We start from the raw sequence: 20,838 nt of genomic DNA on the forward strand, positions 1-20,838 counted from the left end.
TCGTCTCCCTCCCTTTCTAACGACCTCCTTCTCGTGCTCCTGTTTGTGGGGGGGGGGGGGGGGGGGGGTTGGGGGGGGGGGGGGGGGGGGGGGGGGGGGGGGGGATCCTCTCTAGAATTTAAGCCTACTGTACAAGGAGATGCTAGCGGAACTCCATATATCCCACGACCTCGCTTCTGACTTCATTGACGATATCGCAAACGGGTACGTACTGCGCTACCGGGAAACTGCTGACGATACCTTACCGCAATATATTGTGCCGCTCCAGTGGGATTTTCCCGCTTAGCGCTAGCCGTGGCTGGGTACCTGCCTAGACTACCATTTGCCTTACCCGGGAAAACCCTGGCCCGGAAGCGAGGCGGAACGGTACCCGGGAGCTGTAATATGCTACATGTGAATGAAAGGATTCGTGCTTAACCCGAGGAGATAATCACGACTCCTCCCAAATGATTCCACAGTGGGTGTTTGCCTCGCTTAGAGACAAAGGGACGTTGAGGACAAATTATGATTATATTCGTAAGATGAAGATGCGTCGGTCTCTTGATTAGTACGTGATTACAATTTTGGACTCCATCCTTCAGATTTTCGGACTTTACCATTGCCATGGGGTTCGGGGTTCGTTCCAATCCGGAAATTATACGCCATGGAGGAGGCAAGCCTGGGCTGCAGTAGCTAGCTGTTAGCAACCACACTCGCACACGAGAAGAGCAACAAGGCTACCCATCTGAGACAACTCAATTCCAAGCTCCAGATCCTCGGAAACGAATAACGTGACGAGATTAGACAGAGGGCCAACGACGAGGCCTCATTACGCACGCACACACACACACACCCCTCCTTCGCTTGCCAACGGGTGTGCTACGCTACTGCAGTTTAACCAGCATAAGGCAACTTTTTCCTTTTAATCTATTTACCTTTTGTCCCTTTCATTTTCTGTCTCGTTCGTTTTAGGAAACGTCTAGTACTTTTTTGACAGGAAGGAAAATAAAAATGAAGGGCGCTCCGTTAAGCTAGATACCATAGCACGCGCAGCAAGCAGCAGCACAGCCCATTCGGAGGAATTAATAAGAGCAAGATACGAATAGATTGATAAAGCATAAAGGTTGCCGGCGAGAATAAAACGCCGCCAATGAGAGGTCGTCCATAACTCCATACCCGGGTTCCCACGCAAAAAAAACCACTTTACTTTTGTCTTGCCTGCAAGCTCTTCTCGCAGCTCGCACTCTCTTCCCGCCTCCCGGAAGCAAATCATGATATACCCGGGAGACGGCTATCAAACCACCCAAGCCCCGTTTGTGTAAACCCCGTTTTCCCTCTAAGCCTTATCAAAAGGGCATACCGTTTTAAGCCGCACCCAACGCCAAGTGACTGCGTGCGCGCGCGCGCGCGGCCCTTGCAAGGTTTAAAGGTCAAAAGAAAGTTGAAGGGGTAGAACGGGATTTCTTTTTAGTTAACTAAGGCGGATAGAGAGGGAAATTTTCCAAAAGATCCTCGAAATGCTTACCCTAAATGACTCTTTCTTTCACTTTTTACCTCGGAGACACAGTAGATTGATGCGTACAAAAGGCATGGGGTGTGCATAAGTTTTTTTTTTGCCGGAATTAATACATCCGCTTTTTACACCTTAAGCCCGGGACCTTGTTTTTTTTTTTTGCCCTCCGGTGAAGCATAACCGCCGCCGTACACCAAAACAGGAAATTTTGACTTATTTGAAAACAAGAGGCTTTTAGGCAGTGAGGATTCCAAAAAGACCAGCGCATTTGATATAGCGTTAATTTGGAGTCCTTTTGTGCAACTTACTCGTACCGTAAAGCCTATAAGCACTTTTCTCTAGTTGATGATAAAGAGGCCTCTTTAGTATTACCCGTCTCTATCCGTACAGTCGTAAAGTCTAGCAAGACTCAGCGAAAGAGAGAGAGAGAGCGATAAAGAAAATCATTCCGTCTCTTTACACACCCTAAATGTACATGTATCGATTTTCCCACCCCGAGGTTGCACACCAACTCTTTTCATTGTTCCCCGTAATCCGCGTTACATCTTGGTAATTATGTTCAACCTAGGTGCCACTCCGCTCTTTCGCTCACTCAACTCACCTCATTTTGCCGCCAACGAGGCGGTCTATCCTCATCTTCGCCTCAACGTGCGACAGCGGGCCACTGCACACCTCGCCGCACCAACCGTGCATCCAGAAGCCTTGGCTGGAGAGGATGTGAGAAACCAGCAGCATGAGGTGTAAGGATGTATGTAATATTCCAAAAGTTGCTTGTCTTGGAGGATGTGTGTCTGTGTGTTCCAAACTACTGCAGCTGCCGGCGCGCGTCTCAGCCTTACAACGTTCACTTGTCCCGGCAGTGCCGTTCCTAAAACAGCACCAGAGAGTGACAGCATCGTCATCAAACACCTCCTTTATCTGACTTGCATTCCTTCTTCCCCGAATGGCAGCTTTCTTAAGGTTCTCACGCGGATGATTGGCTATTTCCCTCCCTTCCCTGATTTCCCCTCTGATCACCCTCTTGACCCCTCTTGACCCTCCCGCCCTTGTACAGAGCTATCATTGTAGGAGGCGAACGAAAATTAAGAAATCAACGAGTAATTTTGCTAGCGAATGATGTCGCCAATCACCAATTACGAAGCCATGATTTTTTTTTTACAAGAGAATGTCACCAGCTCTAGGCATACGAAGCGGGCGCTTGATTCTTTCCCCTCTCTGTGCCGCGTCTCCCAAGCGAAGAGCTTAAATAGGTAGCAAAAACAGCGCAGTGTGTACCTGTACGCGGAAAGGGGAGGCGAAGCTTGACCAAGTAGGTGTCTGTAACGGCGCAGCTAAACTAGACTGGTGACATCTCGTTCTCTCTCTCGCTCGTTCTCTGTTTTGGAGGAGTGGCGGCAGAAGGGGAGGTGGGTTTTGCAGCGAATAGTTCAAAGTTGATGCCCTCACCTTGCCCAATGCGGTCGCTACTGTGTCGCATCGGCTGGCCCCCACGCCCCCCGGGGAGGATCAATTGCTTTCTGCGGCGGCATGATTGGAGGGAGCACAAGATGGGGCAAGGCAGCTCGTGCAACCACGAAGCTTCGAAATGGCCCGCTGGCTGCGAAGATGGGATGGAGAAGTGGACAAGAAAGCGCCCGTTTTGCTTCTCTAATTGACAAAATCCAAAAGCTTGGGTGTAAGTTGTGGTTCCAGGGAGCCGGATGGCAGTCCGGACAGTCAAAGGCCAGGGGCGATATCGCAATAGACTTTCCGGTCTGTTCTTGATATACAATCCGATGACAGTACCGGTCCGGGCAACTTTGATTTTCATTGATCTTCGCTCGCCCCATCTATTTCCTAATTCTTAATTCCCTCTCTTTTTCTACTACTGCCTACCGCCTCCGAAACCCCTCTCGTTTCGTAGCATAGTGATCCGATCTCGACGGTGCTGTGACGAAGGAACCCTCGATCATCAACCACCGTCATGCCAAGCCCGACTTGATGCTTCTGCTCCCCGATGTGGCGGCGTGCCCCTGTCACAAGGGGGTTGCTGCTTTGCCTTGATGGTGCATGAGCATCTTCCCATGCCTTGTCCAAGCACCGTGCAGGTATCACGCCCTGCAAAGTTGTGCTGAGGCATGGTATCACGAGTTCGTAATCTCGTTAGCACTTCGTAGGGAGTACGCCTCGGCAGCAAGGCGTTCGCCGTGCTCATTTTGTCATGGTGTTTTAAGGTTCTTTTGTTCAAGGGGGTTCCAGACCGCCTGGCAGGATTTTGCGGCTGAAATTGCTGCAGTCTGGGAGTCTGGGATGACCGTTGACTCTTTGCTCAATGCGGTGCCATCATTCATCCCGTTCATGGCAGCTAATTTTCGGATGGTCCTATCAGTCCTTGTCCCTCGTGTCAACAGTAGTTTTATTTGCAGCACGAGTTACATGTCAAGAACGGGTTGTCAAGACCCTCGTTTTGGGGGCTAGTTTTGCCGGGGCGGGGCCGGATGCCTTGGCGCTGGAGAGCAGGACGGGATGGCGAGGAGCAGCTCCTCCGGCGTGCCAAGTACCGATAACTCAGCAATGGCTTATCTAATGCTGGCGAGTCGAGGTATTGGTTACTTTTTTGCTCTTGTTCCAAACCGGCAAACCGTAACCAGCGCGGCTCCTGATTGGTGGAGGACGGCATTGGAAATTGTGGGCCAATCTCCCGATCGGGATGAGAGCTATCACGTGACGCTGTCCTTGTCACACGCCGCGGGGGTACGAGACTTGTCTCAATGCCTCGCTCTCTCTCCCGCAGCGCCGCAGACGCAATCATGCCACCTTACGGAGTCCCTGACCCTCGTCGCTAATGTAGATTTGATCGACGCAGGAGGCTCCTCCTCGTACGATTTGAGAAACAGCTCATTGGCGAAGCTGGAGCTGCAGCCCATCTGCTTCCGCCATGGGCCTGGAAGCTGGGGGATCCAGGCGACAACGCATCGGATCACGGCGCCCTACAGCAGACCGACCACGAAATGAACGAAGCATGAAATTCCAGAATAATCGAGCAAAATGAGCTGCGATGCATCAAGGGACTCTCAAATTATTGGATTAGTCGATCTGGATGGCTTAGACGCGGCGCTCTCTCCGAGCCGTTGAACACGGACGGGGATCTGTAACAAAGCGGCGACATCATCATCATCAGCATCATCGCTGTCGTCAGGCTCACACCGGTTCATCGTGGGTGGTTGGTCTGTCTGCCTGACCCAGAGTGTCGGTCGGTACTTGATGTCAGGCTGTAGGGCTGGCTGGCAGAAGAGAGATGAGGGCGATTTCAGATGCAACAATCTGGACCATGGCCAAAGCTCAGGTTGGCTTGCTACCCGATACAGCTGCTGTGCTGTGCCACGACAGAGATGCAGCCAATTCTTTGCTGTTCCAGCGGTGAGTCTAGCAATTATTCCCAAGGCCTTCGGGCATGCCGAGCGGGACGCTGTGCAGCGGGCGTACGCGGTGCGGGAGGTCTGGGCAGGGATGTTGTTGGCTAGCAGCATCCCAGAGGCCCATCCGAGGTCGCCCATTGGCTGCCCTGGGGCGCATTCCTTTGATCAACTTGTGCTGCTCTGCTGGGACGCGGTGGGATGGTCTGGCTCTGGTTCAGCCCTACGTTCTGTGCACCCCTCCTCCCTGTCGTGCCATCATCCTTGTCGTCACATCTGTGCTAACGTCTTTTAGACGCCACGCCCCCTCGCAAGGGTTCTTTTGGAATTTGCACTTGTAACCTCTGAGCGATCCAATGATCCGCCTCCGGCCCCCTCCCAGGTCCCCTCTCCCGGGAAGCGGGCCAGGGTGCAACGAGACCGTTTGGTTTCCATCTGCGGGCCAGGAAAGACGTGGCGTTTCCCCTGCCATTGACCGCGCTGCACGGGTCGCCGTCTTTCAAATCGGTGGTGCAGCAGTGCCAGAGATTCGGCGAGCAACCAGGGGAACGTCTCCAGCCCTTTGGGTTTCCCACAGGTTCTCGCATCCCCGAAACAGGTATCGCGTCTGGCTGTCGCTCGACATTTGAGACGGCAATTTACTGGAGGGACTCAGAAGAGTCGCCGACAGCCAGCACTTGCTAGTACACTCGCATTGCATCTTCTTAAACGCCTAGTCAAATGGGCAAGGGGAGCTCTAAGGAGCTCATCCCCGGTTGTTGATGGTCAATGGAACTGCTGCTAGCAGTGCTAGTATCTCGCCTCTTGTAACAGAGGACACCGCCAAGTCGAGTAGAACAGCTCGGGACCGACTGCGTATACGGAGACCGGTGTCCTTTTGCTGTGCTTCCGCCCCTCCTGCTGGCATTCCTTCTTCTCCGATGCCTGCCTTGCCTGCCTGCTGGCTGGCTGGCTTTCTGCAGCTCGTCGTCACGGCTCAATGGCCACCCCCAGCGCGCAGAAAGGCGGCGGCGTCGAAGCTTGTTCGTCAACGGCGACGACACTCGTGCCCAGAGTCCGCCTGCCGTGTAACCCGTTCACGTTGCGTCAATGGCCGCCCTGGTTGGCATGCAGCCATTGGTGGACTTTGGTACTGCGGGTCCCGCCATGGGCATCTCGATGCTCCCTGGTCGACCGCCCTTTTTCAGTGCGGGAGCTTCAGTTTTGCGGGAGAAAAGGCGGGATGGGCACCGCCGCAACGGGCACGCCTCGTGCGCTGCACTGCAACGCACAGCACAGCACTGCATATCGACGCACAAGAATGGAGCCCTTGGTCTGGTCTGTGACAGCGTATATGCACACAAACTTCGGAGCTGTTGTGGACCTCCTGTGTCTGGGTCCCTTCGTGCTGGCAGACAGAGACGGCGACCGAAGAGAGGCACAGCGACAAGGGGAAGAAAGAAAGCTGGCCCGCCGCATGGAGCCCTCCTGCAGCGTCCACGTTTCCTTGAAGCTTCTTGCCTCCCCGGACGCAACTTCAGTCATAGCAATCTGCAACTAGTGGCACCAGCTTGCTGATCGGTGTCTCGCCGAGGCTATGGCCATACCGTCTAATTTTGCTGGTGTTGCCTCTTGTCGCTAGTTATTCTTGCGGTCACTGTGCTCGAGATGGCATCGGGATATCACAAATGACAGCAACACCGCCTTCAGTAGTGGCAAGCAACCCGGCTGTTTCATCGAAGATGCTGCGCTGCACTCTGCAGTGCAAGGCTAAGCTGCACGCACGCTCGTTGTCCGCATTCTTGCTGGTCTCCGATAGAGTCCCTGTTACAGATACTGTGTGGTGTTCTACTTTGTATGTTGTCGTCACTGCTGCCGCTTGTCCATCCACCCATCCACTTTCGAGTATGTACTCGTATCTCGTATGATGCCCTGACACTACCACCTTATTATCAAGATTGGTAATGTATCTACAGTACAGCGTATCATCTATCCCATCATCTATATCCCATCTCTCCAGTACCGAGCAACTGGGCATAAACACGGACCGGGCGGAGTACGGAGTGCCTGTCCGACGTCGTTTTTTTACGGTCGTGGAAGCTGGGCGGACCGCCTGGCGAGTGCCGAGGAAGGCGGGTCGCAGCGTATGAGCTAAACACACTCTATTTGCTCTCTATTTGCCCTTTAATTGTGAAGTTTACGAGTATGTTGGGAGGCCAAATCAACTACTATTTCCCAACGCTCCTTTTGTCGTACTGCTCTTGGTATGCCCCCAACACTGCTAACGCAAAGTCCGTGCCAAATGAAACACGAGTACGAGCCAGCCAGTCAATGGGCGGCTCGCTCACTCCTTTCGGCGTCTCGCTCCTTTGAGCCTCTCGCTCTTTTGCAGGACGGCATGGACTGAGGTAGCAGCACTGTCCCTATCATTATCTAACACGTGCTGGCCTCTCCTCTAACCACGGCGTCGCCGTATGCACCTGCCAGGAGCATCTTGCATTGCAGAGTCACATTACGGCCCGTTTGGGTAGCATTCACGATGTATCAAGATTGTACCTTTAGGCAGCGAATTTGTACACCGTCTTCTTCTCTGCAGCTTCTACTGCATACAACCTTCCCTACCCAGTACTTGTACTCTACTTCGCACTTTGTCTGCATCGGCCCATCACCTCATCTTTCGCACCTCTTGTTTCTTTCTCTGTCTCTATTCCATCCCTCCCTCACTGCTGCTGCTGCTGCTGCTGCTTCAGCTTCAGCTTCTCCTACTCACCCTCCCTGGGATAGACCACATGATGTGGCGTCTATGAGCTGGTCTTTCTTCAGGCAGCCACTGGGCCAGCCTTCAGATATGTTTACGGCTGTTATTTTCCCATCTTTTTTACGAGGGGGCCGACAACTTGCTTCTAGGCCCCCCCTACTTCCCTCCACCTCTTTACTGCACTATACCACTCAGTCTCCCCAACTATTTTGGAGAAATGGCCCATCCTGGGCACAAGTGGCAGACGAAACCAGCCAGTAGCACCTAAATCAACTAAGCTGGGCTTTGGGGAACAGAAATAGTGCCATCTGCCGCTTACTACTAAAGACGGGGGCCACGAGATATTAGGCACAAATGTCAAGCTTAATAGAACTCTGCAGTGGCCCTGCAGGACTCTGTAGGTCTTTCCTGAGAGGAGAAAGAGAATATGGGGATGAAACATGGACTTCATCACTGCTTCGCCCCGTTGGTCCAATCCAAGTTAGACTAATGCTGAATCAGATGCCGTTCTTTTCAGTCCTGTTCCTAGCTGTGGTCCGCGGGCACCAGAGTCGGATGGGTTATTCACCACTGCGTGATTGACGATCGACGGCGATCGTATACGATTTGCTGAAAAGGGAACTTGAACGAGTCGCTTAGCCCTGGTGACGGATCATACGAAGCACAATCCTGACGGCCCATCTCCGAAGATGCCCCCGAGCGCTAACCATGGTTATTTGCCGGCACCACGCCAGTATTCCTGCCTACTGAATAGCTCATTTACCTATTCCTCCTCCAATCCATTTCTAGCTTCAATCACTTCTATTGTAGGGGTGGTAAGTGTTACGTCCTGCGTTTTGGTTCGTATTTGCTTCATTCCCTTTTCTCTCCAAACTGAAAATTGCGCCTTTGCGACCCATCCATCCGGCATCCTAAAGCAACGCGGATGCTTTAGTGCCATCAAGGTTACTATACTAATATCTTTTTCTTTTTTTGCCTTCAAACCCATACGTGGCAATGAATGGGGAAAAATTCTTGCCATATCGTGTGTTTGGGGGTGGGTTTGCTCTAGAACCATGGATCTAACTTATTTGTCAGTGACTAGTGTCAGTTTGACCTTTGCCTGCTCAAGAAATAAAACAAAAGGACATGCACGTGAAAAGAAGAGGGAAAATGGGATTATCGAGCCAATTTTCTATGTGTTTTGATTTCTTGCGAACAGATCACCTCAAAATGCCCCCTTCATCAAGTACACAAAGATTGGCGCTGTCTTTACAATCATTACCAAAGCATACTACGGAATAGGACTGGTAGCTCGCAGAGCCCCAAGGTGCCCTCTTACGACTCATGCTGCCCAGGGTCTAGTTGATGCAAGTATTCAGTGCCAGCTCTGCTTTGCGGGGCCAAGTGTTGTCGAGTCAGAGTGTCAGAACCGTATCTAAAAGAGACACCACAAGCGACTCGTGGCGGAAAGCAAACAACCCGGCTGCCGCCGCGATATCCGGTTAGGTAGTAGGTCCCTTGTAAAATACTAGGATAGGCATTATCATAGCAGTAGCCAGCAGTAAAACTGGGACTAGGAACTTCTGTCCATACGGAGCTCGCCGCCATAGCATGCAGGCTCCACATACTGGTATGCCACCACCACTGTCATGCATGGGTCTGATCTTCAACATAAAAGGCTATGCTGGAAGCAAGTCGCCGATGTTGATAGAACTGCATAAACGAGGCACCCAGAAGAACGCCGTATCAAAGACGTCAAGCATGAGAGACTATGAGACAGACAGTGATTCCCGGATAGGTCGGCGATGCTGGGATGGCTGCGAGCATGGGTATCGGGGAGCCGCACCAGGGGCCCTGTCTGTCTAGTTTACGCGTTACTGCACGAAAGTCTTGAGCCAGTAAGGAGGAAATGTGCACTCCTTGCAGCCGTCCGTGGGATTTGCCCACTCCAATACGGAGCAATTGGGTACACACCACTTCCCTCCCGAGGGAGATTTGGAGGGTTGGCAAAGCACGTGGTAATCTGCAACGGCTATCCACTCTCCGCCAGTCACGTCTGCAAGATTGCAAGCTGAACAGAGTAGCAGTGCTGCCGCTAAGTGCACGCAGTATGGCTCATCATCGCATCCATGAATCTCCATACAGAGGAGCGGCTCGTGACTGGACGCGCAGCCACCCTCCCCCGTTTTTTCTCCATTGCAGAATTATCTGTAAGGAACAATGCATATTTATGTCTTCCATAGCGTATGCATACCTTTTTCTTGGTTGTCCCTGCACTGAGTTGAAAGGACTGGCATGATCGAATATAGTTTTAGAGGCCATACCGGACCAGGGGCCGAGATGGCTAATCCAGGTACCAGTGGTGTTTAGTAAAATAAGTAGCGAAGCATGTCTGCAGTCTGAAGAGAGGGAGGGTGGCACTACTCTAGAGAACGTGGCAATGGCGTGGGATGGGATTTGAAGGACTAGATCCCCGAGCGCTTGTAGATGTGCGATGTTACTCTGCTGACATACGAGCGAAATACATGCACGAATGCATCTTGACTTCTGGAGACTGTTGCTAGCACCGTAACAAGGGATGCAGTGCAACGTCGTGGGCCGGGAAAGGCCCTTGGGCTTTTGCATACAGGTAAGGTACATGCCTGGGGGGAGTGTCAGCGCTCAAGAAGGCATGTCGAAGGCACGTCGAAGAAGCTAAGTGATGCAGACATGATACTCGCGCGTCTCAAAGGCCATCGATGGAGGAAAGGATCCGAGGAGAGGAGTGTGTTGATGGAATTGTAAAATGGCGGTACTACAGTACTTTTTCATCACCGCGGACCGCTGAGCTGAAGGAGCTGAAGATGGACAAGGAGGTATGTCAACCGGCATTCTTGTCCCACAATCCTCTTCTTGCGGCGTTCTTGTTTGCGACGAGGAGGCATAGGAAGAGGAACAGAAAGGGGTGACCCCCAAGGTCCAGATCAGGTAATTGCATGTGAGGCAATTGCATCGCGAACTTTTGAAAGGGTTCCCCGGGAGGGCGTTGATGGACCCCCAAGATTGTATGATCGTCCCATGTATGCGTGTATGCCGCGTTTTCTTCTGCCGACTGAAACCTCGTTCTGGACGAAACCCCCCCCCCCCTCTCTGCTAACAGTACTAGTACTAGTATTTTGGGGGCTACTCTCGGAGACATCGTTTACCCGTTAATCAACTTTGCGGTAATTGCCTTGCACGGCAAGTCCTATATTGCTCCTACGTACTACTCTTCTCCTGTGCCGCGTGTGAGCGACCCATGTGTGGATCGACTTTTGGGTTGGATTCATTTGCCACGGGCTGCCGCCTTGTCGATTTCGAGATGCTGCACTTGCTAGTAGTACTACCACCCGCCAAGCCACCAGGAATTGGACCGCGGAGAAGGGAGAGCATGGGTGTATGAAGAAAGAGATTGAATCACAGAGAGACACACTGCACGAGGCCATCGTGTGATGCATGTGTGGATCAGCGAAAATGAGATGATGTGGTCTATGCTTTGGGGACGACCAGAATGTAATTCTCATCACTGTTGAGAGAATCCTCGTCGACGGGGATGTTTGATTTGTGAGAGTGTGAAGTTTGTGGGGTAAAAGGATTTGAGAAAATCGCCAAGCCCGTGCAAAACCGTGATTGTTGATGTTTAATTTCCCTGTTGAGCCTTGTTCTTTGATTTTTTTTTTTTTTTTGTAAACACGCCCTTTATTTAACGATTAACGACAACGGCAGCTATAATTGACACTGCCGCGCGGATCGTCGCCCGTCTTGTCAATTATCGTTTTACACTAAGTATTTGTCAACGGGACGAAGGAGGCTAGTAGCGGCACCTTGTAGTCCTTGTCTTTATTCCTTTTTCTCGGGTTTATTTCTTTTTAAAGAGGAAAAAATTAAAAAGACCGATTCCAAAGAGATCGGTCAGGGATTGGTGATAGCCTCGCCACAGATTCCCTTTTGGAGAAGGCCATGGAGATGCCGGCGTCGTACAGGCATGTACGTGCAGTAGTACAGTAGAGCAAAAATGTACCGTCGCAGCAGAAGGGGAGGGGGAGCATGGGGATCAGGATTTGCCGGAACTGACAGGCAAGTGGAGTTTTGCGGTTGCTGGTTTGTTTGGTCGTGGCAGGTTTTGGGTAGAGTACCCCCAAAAAAAGAAAGGGACCCCCCAGGAAAAGGCAGCGAGAGGCAGATAAAACAAGCATGGTGCCGGCATATGGGGTGATGATTGGATTGGAGGTGCCCTGTCAGGGCGCCGGTTAGAGTTGATGGCACCTCATCTGGACTCATGCATATTTCCCGTTTTATCTGTGTTATTTGGAACGGCACTTTTAGTGCTGCCGTCTTGTATTATTCATCGGGGATCTAAGTGGGATGAAAATAAATCAGATGAAGAATGGATGATAAAGCCGGAGAAAAGAATTCAAATAAAGATGATGATTACAAAAGATGATGACGATGAATAGGGGCATATAGCTCGCCAGCTAGAATACACCGTCCTTTTTTTTGGTGCCGGTCTCCTTTTTTGGTATCTTTTTGCGCCTTGATCTTGCTCTGCGTTTTATTTTAGGGTCGGCGATCCCAAGCCAACCCCATAGAGGGGCGGTTCAGAGAGATGCATCGTCATCCATCTATGTACATAACAATAGGCAATAAAAAAAAACATGGAACAGTGTGGCAAGGTGAATCCTTCCGACGGGGTGACAGGCAGCAGGATGCCAGGTCCATCCAGGCTAGGTCTGAAGGGCGCGTGTTTTGAGATGCGCCGGCGAGAGTTGAGCAGGGTATCATTGCTTATACTAGTGCTAGTATTGTGATAATTTGCTGTTGTTATGCTACTAAATATTTTGTTAAAAATAAACATGATAATCGTAAGAGAGGCTTACTTTTGACTAAGTACCTCCTTTATCAAGCATAGAGAAATAGAAAAAAGAGTAAGAAAGACTTTTAGCGCGCGGCCACATGGGCCTTTCAAACGTTGTCTTTGGCTTTCCAACTTGATCTCACACCACACACCACCCGAAAAAGAAAAGGCCCAAAATGCCACGCTTCTCGCACGTTTCAGAGCAGCATTAGCGAAGCTGTTCCTTGTGCCTGGTTGGTCGTTTTGGGAACATGGCAGGGCTCGGCTCCTGTCAGCGGCAGTGTTGGTTGAGTCTTCTTTTCTGAGTCTCAATTCTCCAACTGTCTTTTTGTTCTCACTCCCTCTCTCTTGTCTTACAACAGGGTTGCAGTGAGGGGGGAAGAGATGACGCATGGGTTATCGTAGCAGTTTGCAGCTCATTGCAGAGTTGCATTGGCATGGATTTGGCTGTGCTGATGTCTAAACTCTACTTGAGAATCTTGGTTTGCTGGGTCGCTTGGGTTGCTGTTTTGAGAGAGATGTGCAGCAAACGTGGGCTATTTTGACGTTTCCGCCTGAGATTTGCGGGGAGGGCTGGGTTATTGGGATGGCGAGGTTTACTTGGTAACCAACGTCCTGCAAGATGGATTCAACGGTGTTGCTCACCCTCCCCCCCTCGTTCCCTGCGCCATCCATCTCCCCATTTTCCTCCTCTGACAAAACTCATGTGCTGGTCCTTGCAACACTCTTGCAGGCAGTGCTTAATTGAAGTGTGGAGGATGACGATGACGCCTTCATCGTGTTATTCTCAAACCCCAACCCTGTAACCTTGTGAAGTCCAAACGATAACGAACTATCAGATAATCGGGATTTGCAAGCCATCATGAAACCCACTCCAGGCTAACAAGATTAAAGCCATGCTTTTTGAGAGAGAAAGAGGACCAGGCGACCAATGGGGATGATTGGCGATCTGGGCGTTTCGCCATGCTGTTGGCTCTAGCACTTACAGTGCCGCGCTAGCCTGCTTTCTCCAGCCTACATGTACATACAATATAGCAACCAGGCATATTCGATTTGCTTCTGCAAGTTGTTCCATTTCTTTTCCTATGGAGGCAATCATCTAGAAGTTCGGCTGCAGGATCTTTTTTGACGGGCTGCAGCCTTTGCAATCTTTTCACCCTTTTCCTCTTGCCCTCCAACCGTTGCTCGCTAAAAACAGCTTGAGCTGAGCCATGCGGCTGAGCTGAGCTGAACTTTTGGGCCACATTTTCAGTTCATTCTTGTGTTGCAGTACAGGAAATAGGAAGTGATGGGTGCATATGTGAAGTTCAGGTATCAGTAAGTTTTTAGCTACAGGGTGGGTGTGGGGGTGTGAGTAATTGCTGCTGTATGAAAGCCCGTCCAAGTCATGTTCGCCGATGCAAGACGTTTGCGTCACATCGTTTAGCATCCCGCAGGCGTATACAGAGAATAGTCTCTCTCTCTCTGCCTCTCGTTGTGCTCGCATTAATGGGCAATGATGCACACGCTGGGCTCGCTGGGCGTATAAACTGAAGTATAAGCTGAAGTATAAGCTGAAAAAGTAAGGGACGGCGATTCGGGCTTGTATTTGCTCCGACTGCATTTTTTAATTACTCTTCTTTCCAGCTTGCTTGAACAATTGTTTCCTAGTTATTCCCATAGCTGCCCTGTGGGTATGGTATGGCGTGTTGCTTTTTTTGTATCTTGCCCATCTCCCGAAGCAGGGATGGTTGGCTAACAAACATCCCAGTATACAAACTACCGCCTACCAGTAGGGCGATGCGAAATTATCTCTTACCCGGGATGGGGTTGGGGGACCACATCGCGTTGTCGCGTGAGGCCCTTTGGACCCCATGTTCGTCATGGTTTACCTCGTGCGAGCGGCACATCTTGTACCGAAACGAGTAGGCTGGAACAGGTTCGCACATTGAGGCGCATCATTAGGAAAATACTACAATCAATCTTTAATATAGACAGGGTTAGATAGACGAAGCACGAGAGCGAGGCAGGGAGAGCGAGGCAAAAGAAAAGCCAAAATCATGTCTTAGATGGAAATGCTACGATAGATGGAGGGGGGCGTGTGTGATTGTCGAATGGGACAAAGTAGTATTTCGTCATGGAATAAGAAGAGGCTAAAGGTCAATTGCGTCGCAACACTGGATTCAGACACGTGCAAAGGGTTTCGTAGGATTTGGGATGGAACACGGGCGGCGGGGATGGCCACGTTTTTTTCGAGGGTTTTCTTTTTGTCTCTCTCTCTCTCTCTGTCCTTCTTTCTTCCCGTGTATAGTATATAGGTAGGGGTGAGAGGGTGGGGAGGGGTGAATATTCATCCTTGATGGCGTAGATGAAGCTTGAAGAGCGACGGGACAAGCAGATGCTGCGCTTGGCTGGGGCTGCCGCATGGGAAGAAGGAAGGGGGGAGTGATGGCACATGTCTTGGTATTTGCAGAGAACAAGTGACGATGATGGAAGCGAGGGCATCTACAAGCACGTCTCGCTCCAGGCAGCAAGCAGAAGAAGAGAGGGGTGTGTATCGTACTCCTATCGTCAAGTAGTTGCAGTATGGAGCAGACTAAAAAGATGGACCATGGATCATGGAGCCGAATTACGATTTACTCTGTTTGTCCATCTAGCACGAGCAGTGCAGGGCTTGTCTTGATGTTTACTAGCCGAGCAGCGTTTACATGTGGCATGGCATGGATTGAGTCTACAGACAAGGGAATGTTAGAGGTTGGAGGATGGGAGACCAAGAATTCTGTACGGTAGGATCGTGCACGCCGTGGTTGATCAGCTAACTTCTTGGCATCATTGTTTTTATTTTTATCATGGGTTTATTAATTGTTTCTGCTGTATCCTTTTTTTAAATCCTCGGGGGGTGCTGATCAGCGAGTGGTTTGCTAGTCATTGCTCCGTAAGTCGTCTTCCAAAATACGCGCCCGGTTGAGTCAGTCCAGCGTCCTAGAGAGGAGGGCCAGCCAGGTGTATGGTACTGCGCCTCGTTCTGTCCAAAAATACCTGCTACACTACGCTACACTATTTTCAACACGGCGTGCATATGTAAACCTTTTGCACTCTATTCTTGTCTTTCCCCGGGCGTTGTCCGGACTTGAAGGCGGGGGAATTCTGTCTCGCTTCCGATTCCCTCTCGGCCTTTCTTTTTCCTTTATTGTCGGAGAATGTCATAATTGATTTTTTTGTGTCCAATGCGACTACTGCTTATAAAGGGAAGGCAAACAAAATTTACAGAACCCCCCCAAAATCCCCCAACCCCTCCCCCACTGATACTGGGCGCAGCGATGCAATAGGATTGGGATTGGGATTGGGATTGCAATGGGGATATGGACGGGGACGAGATGGAAGCGATGCGACGTCTTGGGCTGAAGGCGTACTGCACAGCACGCTTGAAAGGGAGATGGAAAGGAAGCTGAAAAGAACAAACGAATCAAGCCCTATGGGGACGCCGAATGAGACATATGCAGACATTGATTCATACAGTACAGCGCGATTGCTGCAGGCGGAATGGAGGGCAGATTTTCAAACAGATTCACAGTCATGTAGTGCACTTTGCATCTCGTAGGCCTGACTCGATGTGATCTCGTACTTCGTATCTCGCTTCCTCCAGGCAAGTATATGCCACCAGCCAGGTGGGGGACACAAAAACAGGGACCGCTAAATGAATACGTGCGTACGAAACTATAACGCGAGCACCTTTTACGCCAATTGACTAATGATGTTGTATGTGCGTGGTTTTTGCGAGTGTGTTCATTTCTCGCATTCCGTGCTTTTCTGTCCCGCCGGCCGACCTACCTATATGCACGTACTAGAAAATAAAAAGCGCAGCATCGTTGCGTATACTTGATGTATACTTGATGTACGGCATGTATGAATGCATATGAGTATGAGTGCGTCAAACTACAGATGCACAGCTTCATGCACGAACACTATTCTGGATGAATTTCGCGCGCCGACCTACCTATGCGAGACTAGGGATCGTTGACGAGATTTGAGGATTGTTGCCCGGAGCCACCACGTTCGTATCATTCCCCAGCCCGCCCGTTTCTTTTTTTTTTTTTTTTCCTTTTCTCTTTTTTGCCGCTCCTGTTGCTCTATTTCCCTTTTTCGCTCCATCTTGCGCTGGGTGTGTTCCTGTTTGGTTGGTCCCGGCGAAATGGGCGAGAGCCTGGTCTGCCCGTGGGGCTTTTGCTTTCGGGATGCAATGCTGGAAAACTTGGGAGCTGGGAACGAACGAGCGGCCATTGCGTTGATCTTGGACAGGGCCACGGCATGGCATGCCCATCTATACCGGCCTGGTTGGTCCTCTGATGGATGCTGCTCGTATGTAGGTAGTACTTGGCATGCTTGTTCTTTCTGCTGTGGCCTCGCTTCTCGTCTCTATATCCCACACTCCCTCCCTGCCCTCCACTCTTTTCTCTGTGATTCTCGCTCGCGTACCTCCGTCATATGTGTTTTTTGCCCGTTTTGCTTCCCTGCCCGGACTATTTCGTCCCTTCGGCCCTGTCTCTTTTGGCACCGGCGTTGCACGGCGCATCCCCGGTGCGCATCCCCGGCGCCCATCAGTCTCTATTTTTGCATTCGTCCCTGTCATCTGGGTTTTCTCTTTTTGGTTTTTTCTTTTCAAAGGGCGTGCATGCAGCAGGAAAAAGGTGCACGTCCCCCTCGTACGATGATAGTCCTTGTATGTCTGTAGGTATTGCCAAGGCGGTACAGTACTACTTCGCGTATCCTTTATCCTCTTGTCCTTCTTTTCCGGCCCCCCAAGGGCCAAGGCCAAGCGATATCCGGCAACTCATTTATTCGCCGGCGGGGTTTACAGTATTATTTGGGCGGAACCACGGGCTGCTGAAGCATGCCGTCAAATTGCCCGTCGGGCGAGTAACGACTGGGCAATTTGACGGATATGCGGCTGCGCAGATCCGACTTCTGTTTGCCCATGTCGACGTCCCTTTGTGGCGTACCCATTGATTCACCCGTCGAGTGGCCTATCAAGGTATCACGTCTACTGTACAAAGCACCAACAACCAACAGCCAAATACCGGAGTCGGGATGCCAAGAATCATCGTGGCTCGAGCTTCCCATCCAACAAACGCGCATAAAAATGGGGGCTGCCGCTACGGGTGCTACGTAGTACCACTTATAATATCACGTCTTGTTAGGTGTACTGGTATCTACAGTACCTTGGTATTAAGCATTTTTTAACATGAGAAGCTGCCAATTTCAGCCCAGTGTAATCCAGTAATGCTCCTTTGTGCAAATCTCCCTGCCACGTGGAAAGCAGCGACCCCAGCAATCCAGGACGAAACACCTCATTTGCCGACACGCTGAGCCGAAAACCCTGGCACCATATAAAAAGCCGAAGGGCTGCTGCAACGTACTGGCCTATATCAGTACTTTGTCTTGCTTCTTTAAGGAATTATATGACAGTTGCCCAAAATCCAGCGCTCGGAAGAGGCACATCCGAGGAGCAAGGCTGAGATGCTGGATACTACTCTAGGACTCTTACTAAGAGCATATCAAATAGTAAATGTAACATTGAAACAGGCGAAGCGAGGGATGAGCGCGCGCCTATGTGTCAGGGCGCTATTTCCTTCCATGGATTATATAACCTCTGTTTGATTTGATTATATCAGCTATCTGTTCTTGAAACAGAAAGAGTATCTCCGGGTTATGTAATGCTGGCGTTGATTGTGTAATACAAGGCTTCCATGCCCCTCCATCATGACAAATCCCCCCGCGTGTCTCGCTACCAATTGCCAGCGCCACGCAATTGGTGAGGAGCCTTGAGCTATAGCAGGAAAAAAAAGTATGAGCATTACCAGCTTTGGGTAGCAGATGGACAGCTACGGAGGGGCAAAGAGGAGGAGAGGCAAAAAATGGACACTACGTACGGGAAGCTCGCGATTTGCCGGTTGCAGTACTTAACCAATTGCCTTGCTTTCTCCAAACCTACCCGATGGCCTTCTCTCTATCCAATCTCCTCAACTTCACGTCGACTCTGTTCTTGACTCTGTCGGATCCCCTGCAGCAGCTCTTTACCGCACCAAACAACGCAAGCTCAGCAACAATGGCAGCTCGACCAACCGGCCTCCTTGCCACCAAGGGCATTGAGCTCTTGACATGGAGTAAGTAAGCATTCAAAGCAAGGTCAAGCAAAGCTAGCAATAGCTGGTCGACCTTCCCCCGCAATTGGACAAATAATTGTCTGTTTTCTCTATATCGTTGTCTTTGCATGGCATGGTATTACTGTTGTACTCGGTACTCGCGCTCTGCCTATTCCCTGCTTTTCCGGGTCCTGTACTCCCTACGAGGATCGTACATAGCCTTGGAATCCTTCTCATCCTTCCGCAGCACGGGCCTTTCTGGCTTCTCTCTCTCCATTATGCTGCTATGGTACAGCTGCCTAGTGGCTAGCTGCTCTCGTCTATGATTTTCCTCGATTCTGGGCGAGAATCATGGCAGGAACAAGGAGCCTTATGCAGCTGGCGAGAATCAAGGGCCATGCGCAAACAAACCGCCACAATTGCTCTGCCCTGCTCTGCCCTGCTCTGCCCTGCTTTGTTCCTTGTCCTGCCACCCTCATGCCACCCCCGGTACCTGCAGTTGACTGCTTGCTTGTCTCCGGAGTCGGTATGAGCTGCAAACCCGGGTACAGAGATAAACAGCTTACTGTCTGTGCGTCTTTTTGCCTCTCCACGATGATGGTTATGCTGGCGATTACGATGACGTATTCGAGATGAGTTTGGGAAACGAGTCATCCTAATCATACGCTGAAGCGAATATCAAAGCGTATTAGCTTTGCCGGACATCTACACCGGGGTACTCGGCGTATTCGGCAGATGACAGAGATGATTCCTTCTCGGATTTATTGCAAAACATCCCGGATTTAGCAAATGCTGCCATTGTTGCCCTATCTTCTCATCTCGCCAAAGGTTTCGACAAGGTGGTTGATCGCATCACATGGCCTCTTTTGTTTTATCACAACCCTACAACCCTAGCCTTGTTCCTCCGCAAAATTGAAAAAGAAAGGGAAAAAAGTGCTTTTGACCAGGATACAAGTCGTATTTGACCATTTATATCATTTATATCATTTTCTTCTTTTTTTTCATCAACGCCTCCTTGTCTATGACGGCAGTGCAAGTGCCTGTCTGTCTACTGGGCAAAATTCAATAGTTTCGGGGAAACACCCCGGGCTCCTTGTTCGCATACAAACCGTTCAATTCACTAAGGATCGTTTGTCGCTGACTAGGATAGGCACCCCCAACGGCTACAAGGCCAGTATCTTGCTGGAGGAGCTCAAAGAGGCGTACGGTCTCGAGTATACATGGCAGGGCTGCAATATTGGCACCAACGTGCAAAAGGAGCCCTGGTTCACGGCCATCAACCCCAACGGCCGTATCCCCGCCATTGTGGACCATGACAACAAAGACCTCGCCGTCTTTGAGGGCAACGCCATCCTCGGATACTTGACGCGTCGTTACGACACCAAGCACCTCTTCTCTTTCCCCGTCGACTCCGACGAGTACACGCGTGCTGAGGCGTGGATCGGCTTCCAGCACGGAGGCATCGGCCCCATGCAGGGCCAAGCCGGCCACTTTGTGCGCTTTGCTAAGGAAAAGGTGCCGTACGGCATGCAGCGCTACGTGGGTGAGACGGAACGTCTATACGGCATTCTTGACAACCGCCTGAAAGATCGGGATTATATTGCTGGCGAAGGCCGAGGAAAGTACAGCATCGCCGACATTGCCTTTGTAGGCTGGGTCAACGGCCTGGAGCTCTCCACAACCACTTCCCATGACATGTTCCCCAACGTCAAGGCTTGGCTGCTCCGGCTCTGGGATCGCCCTGCGGTGCAGAGAGGCTTTGGAATCCCCAACCCTCCCATGCTAGACCCGAGAAAGGGCCCTAGTGCAGAGCAGGCCGCTGCCATTGCCGAGGCTAAGAAGCTTGTTGACGTTGGCAAGGAGCAATTCGGTTACAAGTACGTGTCCCCATAGAAGGAGGCCTTGCTTTGTAAAGAAAAGAGAAAAACTACACGAAGGATTGGTTAGCGTTGATCCGTAGGACAGAAAGACAGAGAAAAAAAACGTGAATTGAACAAACAAGACCCCCCACCTTCCTTCGCTAACGGAGGCGTGAATTAGACCTGTCAGATCTTTGTATAACCATCTTTGACAAGACGTACTGCGCAGAATTGCAACTAGCATCTCGCGCTCGGCAATGATATACCATTCTCCGTATTACCCTTTCCTTTGTAATACTAGCATCCGGTTATGTTATGCGTTATGCAGCTAGGAAGACGGGAGCCTTATCGAATTGACAGCCGGCAATCGACTCATTA

At 50.8% G+C, this 20,838-nt stretch overlaps 5 protein-coding genes across 5 annotated transcripts; 3 read left to right on the top strand and 2 right to left on the bottom strand.

Annotated features, from left to right (window-relative positions):
- Positions 1–4,045: 4,045 nt before the first annotated feature.
- GGI43DRAFT_382917 (uncharacterized protein) lies at positions 4,046–4,486 on the top strand (the record flags this gene model as incomplete). The annotated part of the gene is made up of 1 exon (XM_083203305.1): positions 4,046–4,486. One exon carries the CDS (start codon positions 4,046–4,048, stop codon positions 4,484–4,486), a length of 441 nt encoding a protein of 146 aa, XP_083061786.1.
- Positions 4,487–8,125: 3,639 nt separating this feature from the next.
- GGI43DRAFT_350988 (uncharacterized protein) lies at positions 8,126–8,876 on the top strand. Its single transcript, XM_083202262.1, has one exon. The coding sequence runs from the start codon at positions 8,314–8,316 to the stop codon at positions 8,809–8,811; it is 498 nt and encodes a 165-aa protein (XP_083061787.1). The 5' UTR covers positions 8,126–8,313; the 3' UTR covers positions 8,812–8,876.
- Positions 8,877–12,040: 3,164 nt separating this feature from the next.
- GGI43DRAFT_350982 (uncharacterized protein) lies at positions 12,041–13,026 on the bottom strand. Its single transcript, XM_083202261.1, has 2 exons — positions 12,502–13,026; positions 12,041–12,453 (listed from the first exon to the last, which is right to left on the bottom strand). Exons 1-2 carry the CDS (start codon positions 12,870–12,872, stop codon positions 12,177–12,179), a joined length of 648 nt encoding a protein of 215 aa, XP_083061788.1. The 5' UTR covers positions 12,873–13,026; the 3' UTR covers positions 12,041–12,176.
- A 2,311-nt stretch (positions 13,027–15,337) lies between these two features.
- GGI43DRAFT_402680 (uncharacterized protein) lies at positions 15,338–16,221 on the bottom strand. The gene has a single exon (XM_083205709.1). The coding sequence runs from the start codon at positions 15,963–15,965 to the stop codon at positions 15,723–15,725; it is 243 nt and encodes an 80-aa protein (XP_083061789.1). The 5' UTR covers positions 15,966–16,221; the 3' UTR covers positions 15,338–15,722.
- Positions 16,222–18,076: 1,855 nt separating this feature from the next.
- On the top strand, positions 18,077–20,748 carry GGI43DRAFT_351062 (glutathione S-transferase). The gene is made up of 3 exons (XM_083202263.1): positions 18,077–18,622; positions 19,752–20,585; positions 20,642–20,748. Exons 1-2 carry the CDS (start codon positions 18,454–18,456, stop codon positions 20,492–20,494), a joined length of 912 nt encoding a protein of 303 aa, XP_083061790.1. The 5' UTR covers positions 18,077–18,453; the 3' UTR covers positions 20,495–20,585; positions 20,642–20,748.
- Positions 20,749–20,838: the final 90 nt, after the last annotated feature.

The sequence above is a fragment of the Trichoderma evansii genome (genome assembly GCF_050947405.1).
Source record: "Trichoderma evansii strain SZMC 28006 chromosome Unknown GGI43scaffold_7, whole genome shotgun sequence".
Classification (NCBI taxonomy): domain Eukaryota; kingdom Fungi; phylum Ascomycota; class Sordariomycetes; order Hypocreales; family Hypocreaceae; genus Trichoderma; species Trichoderma evansii.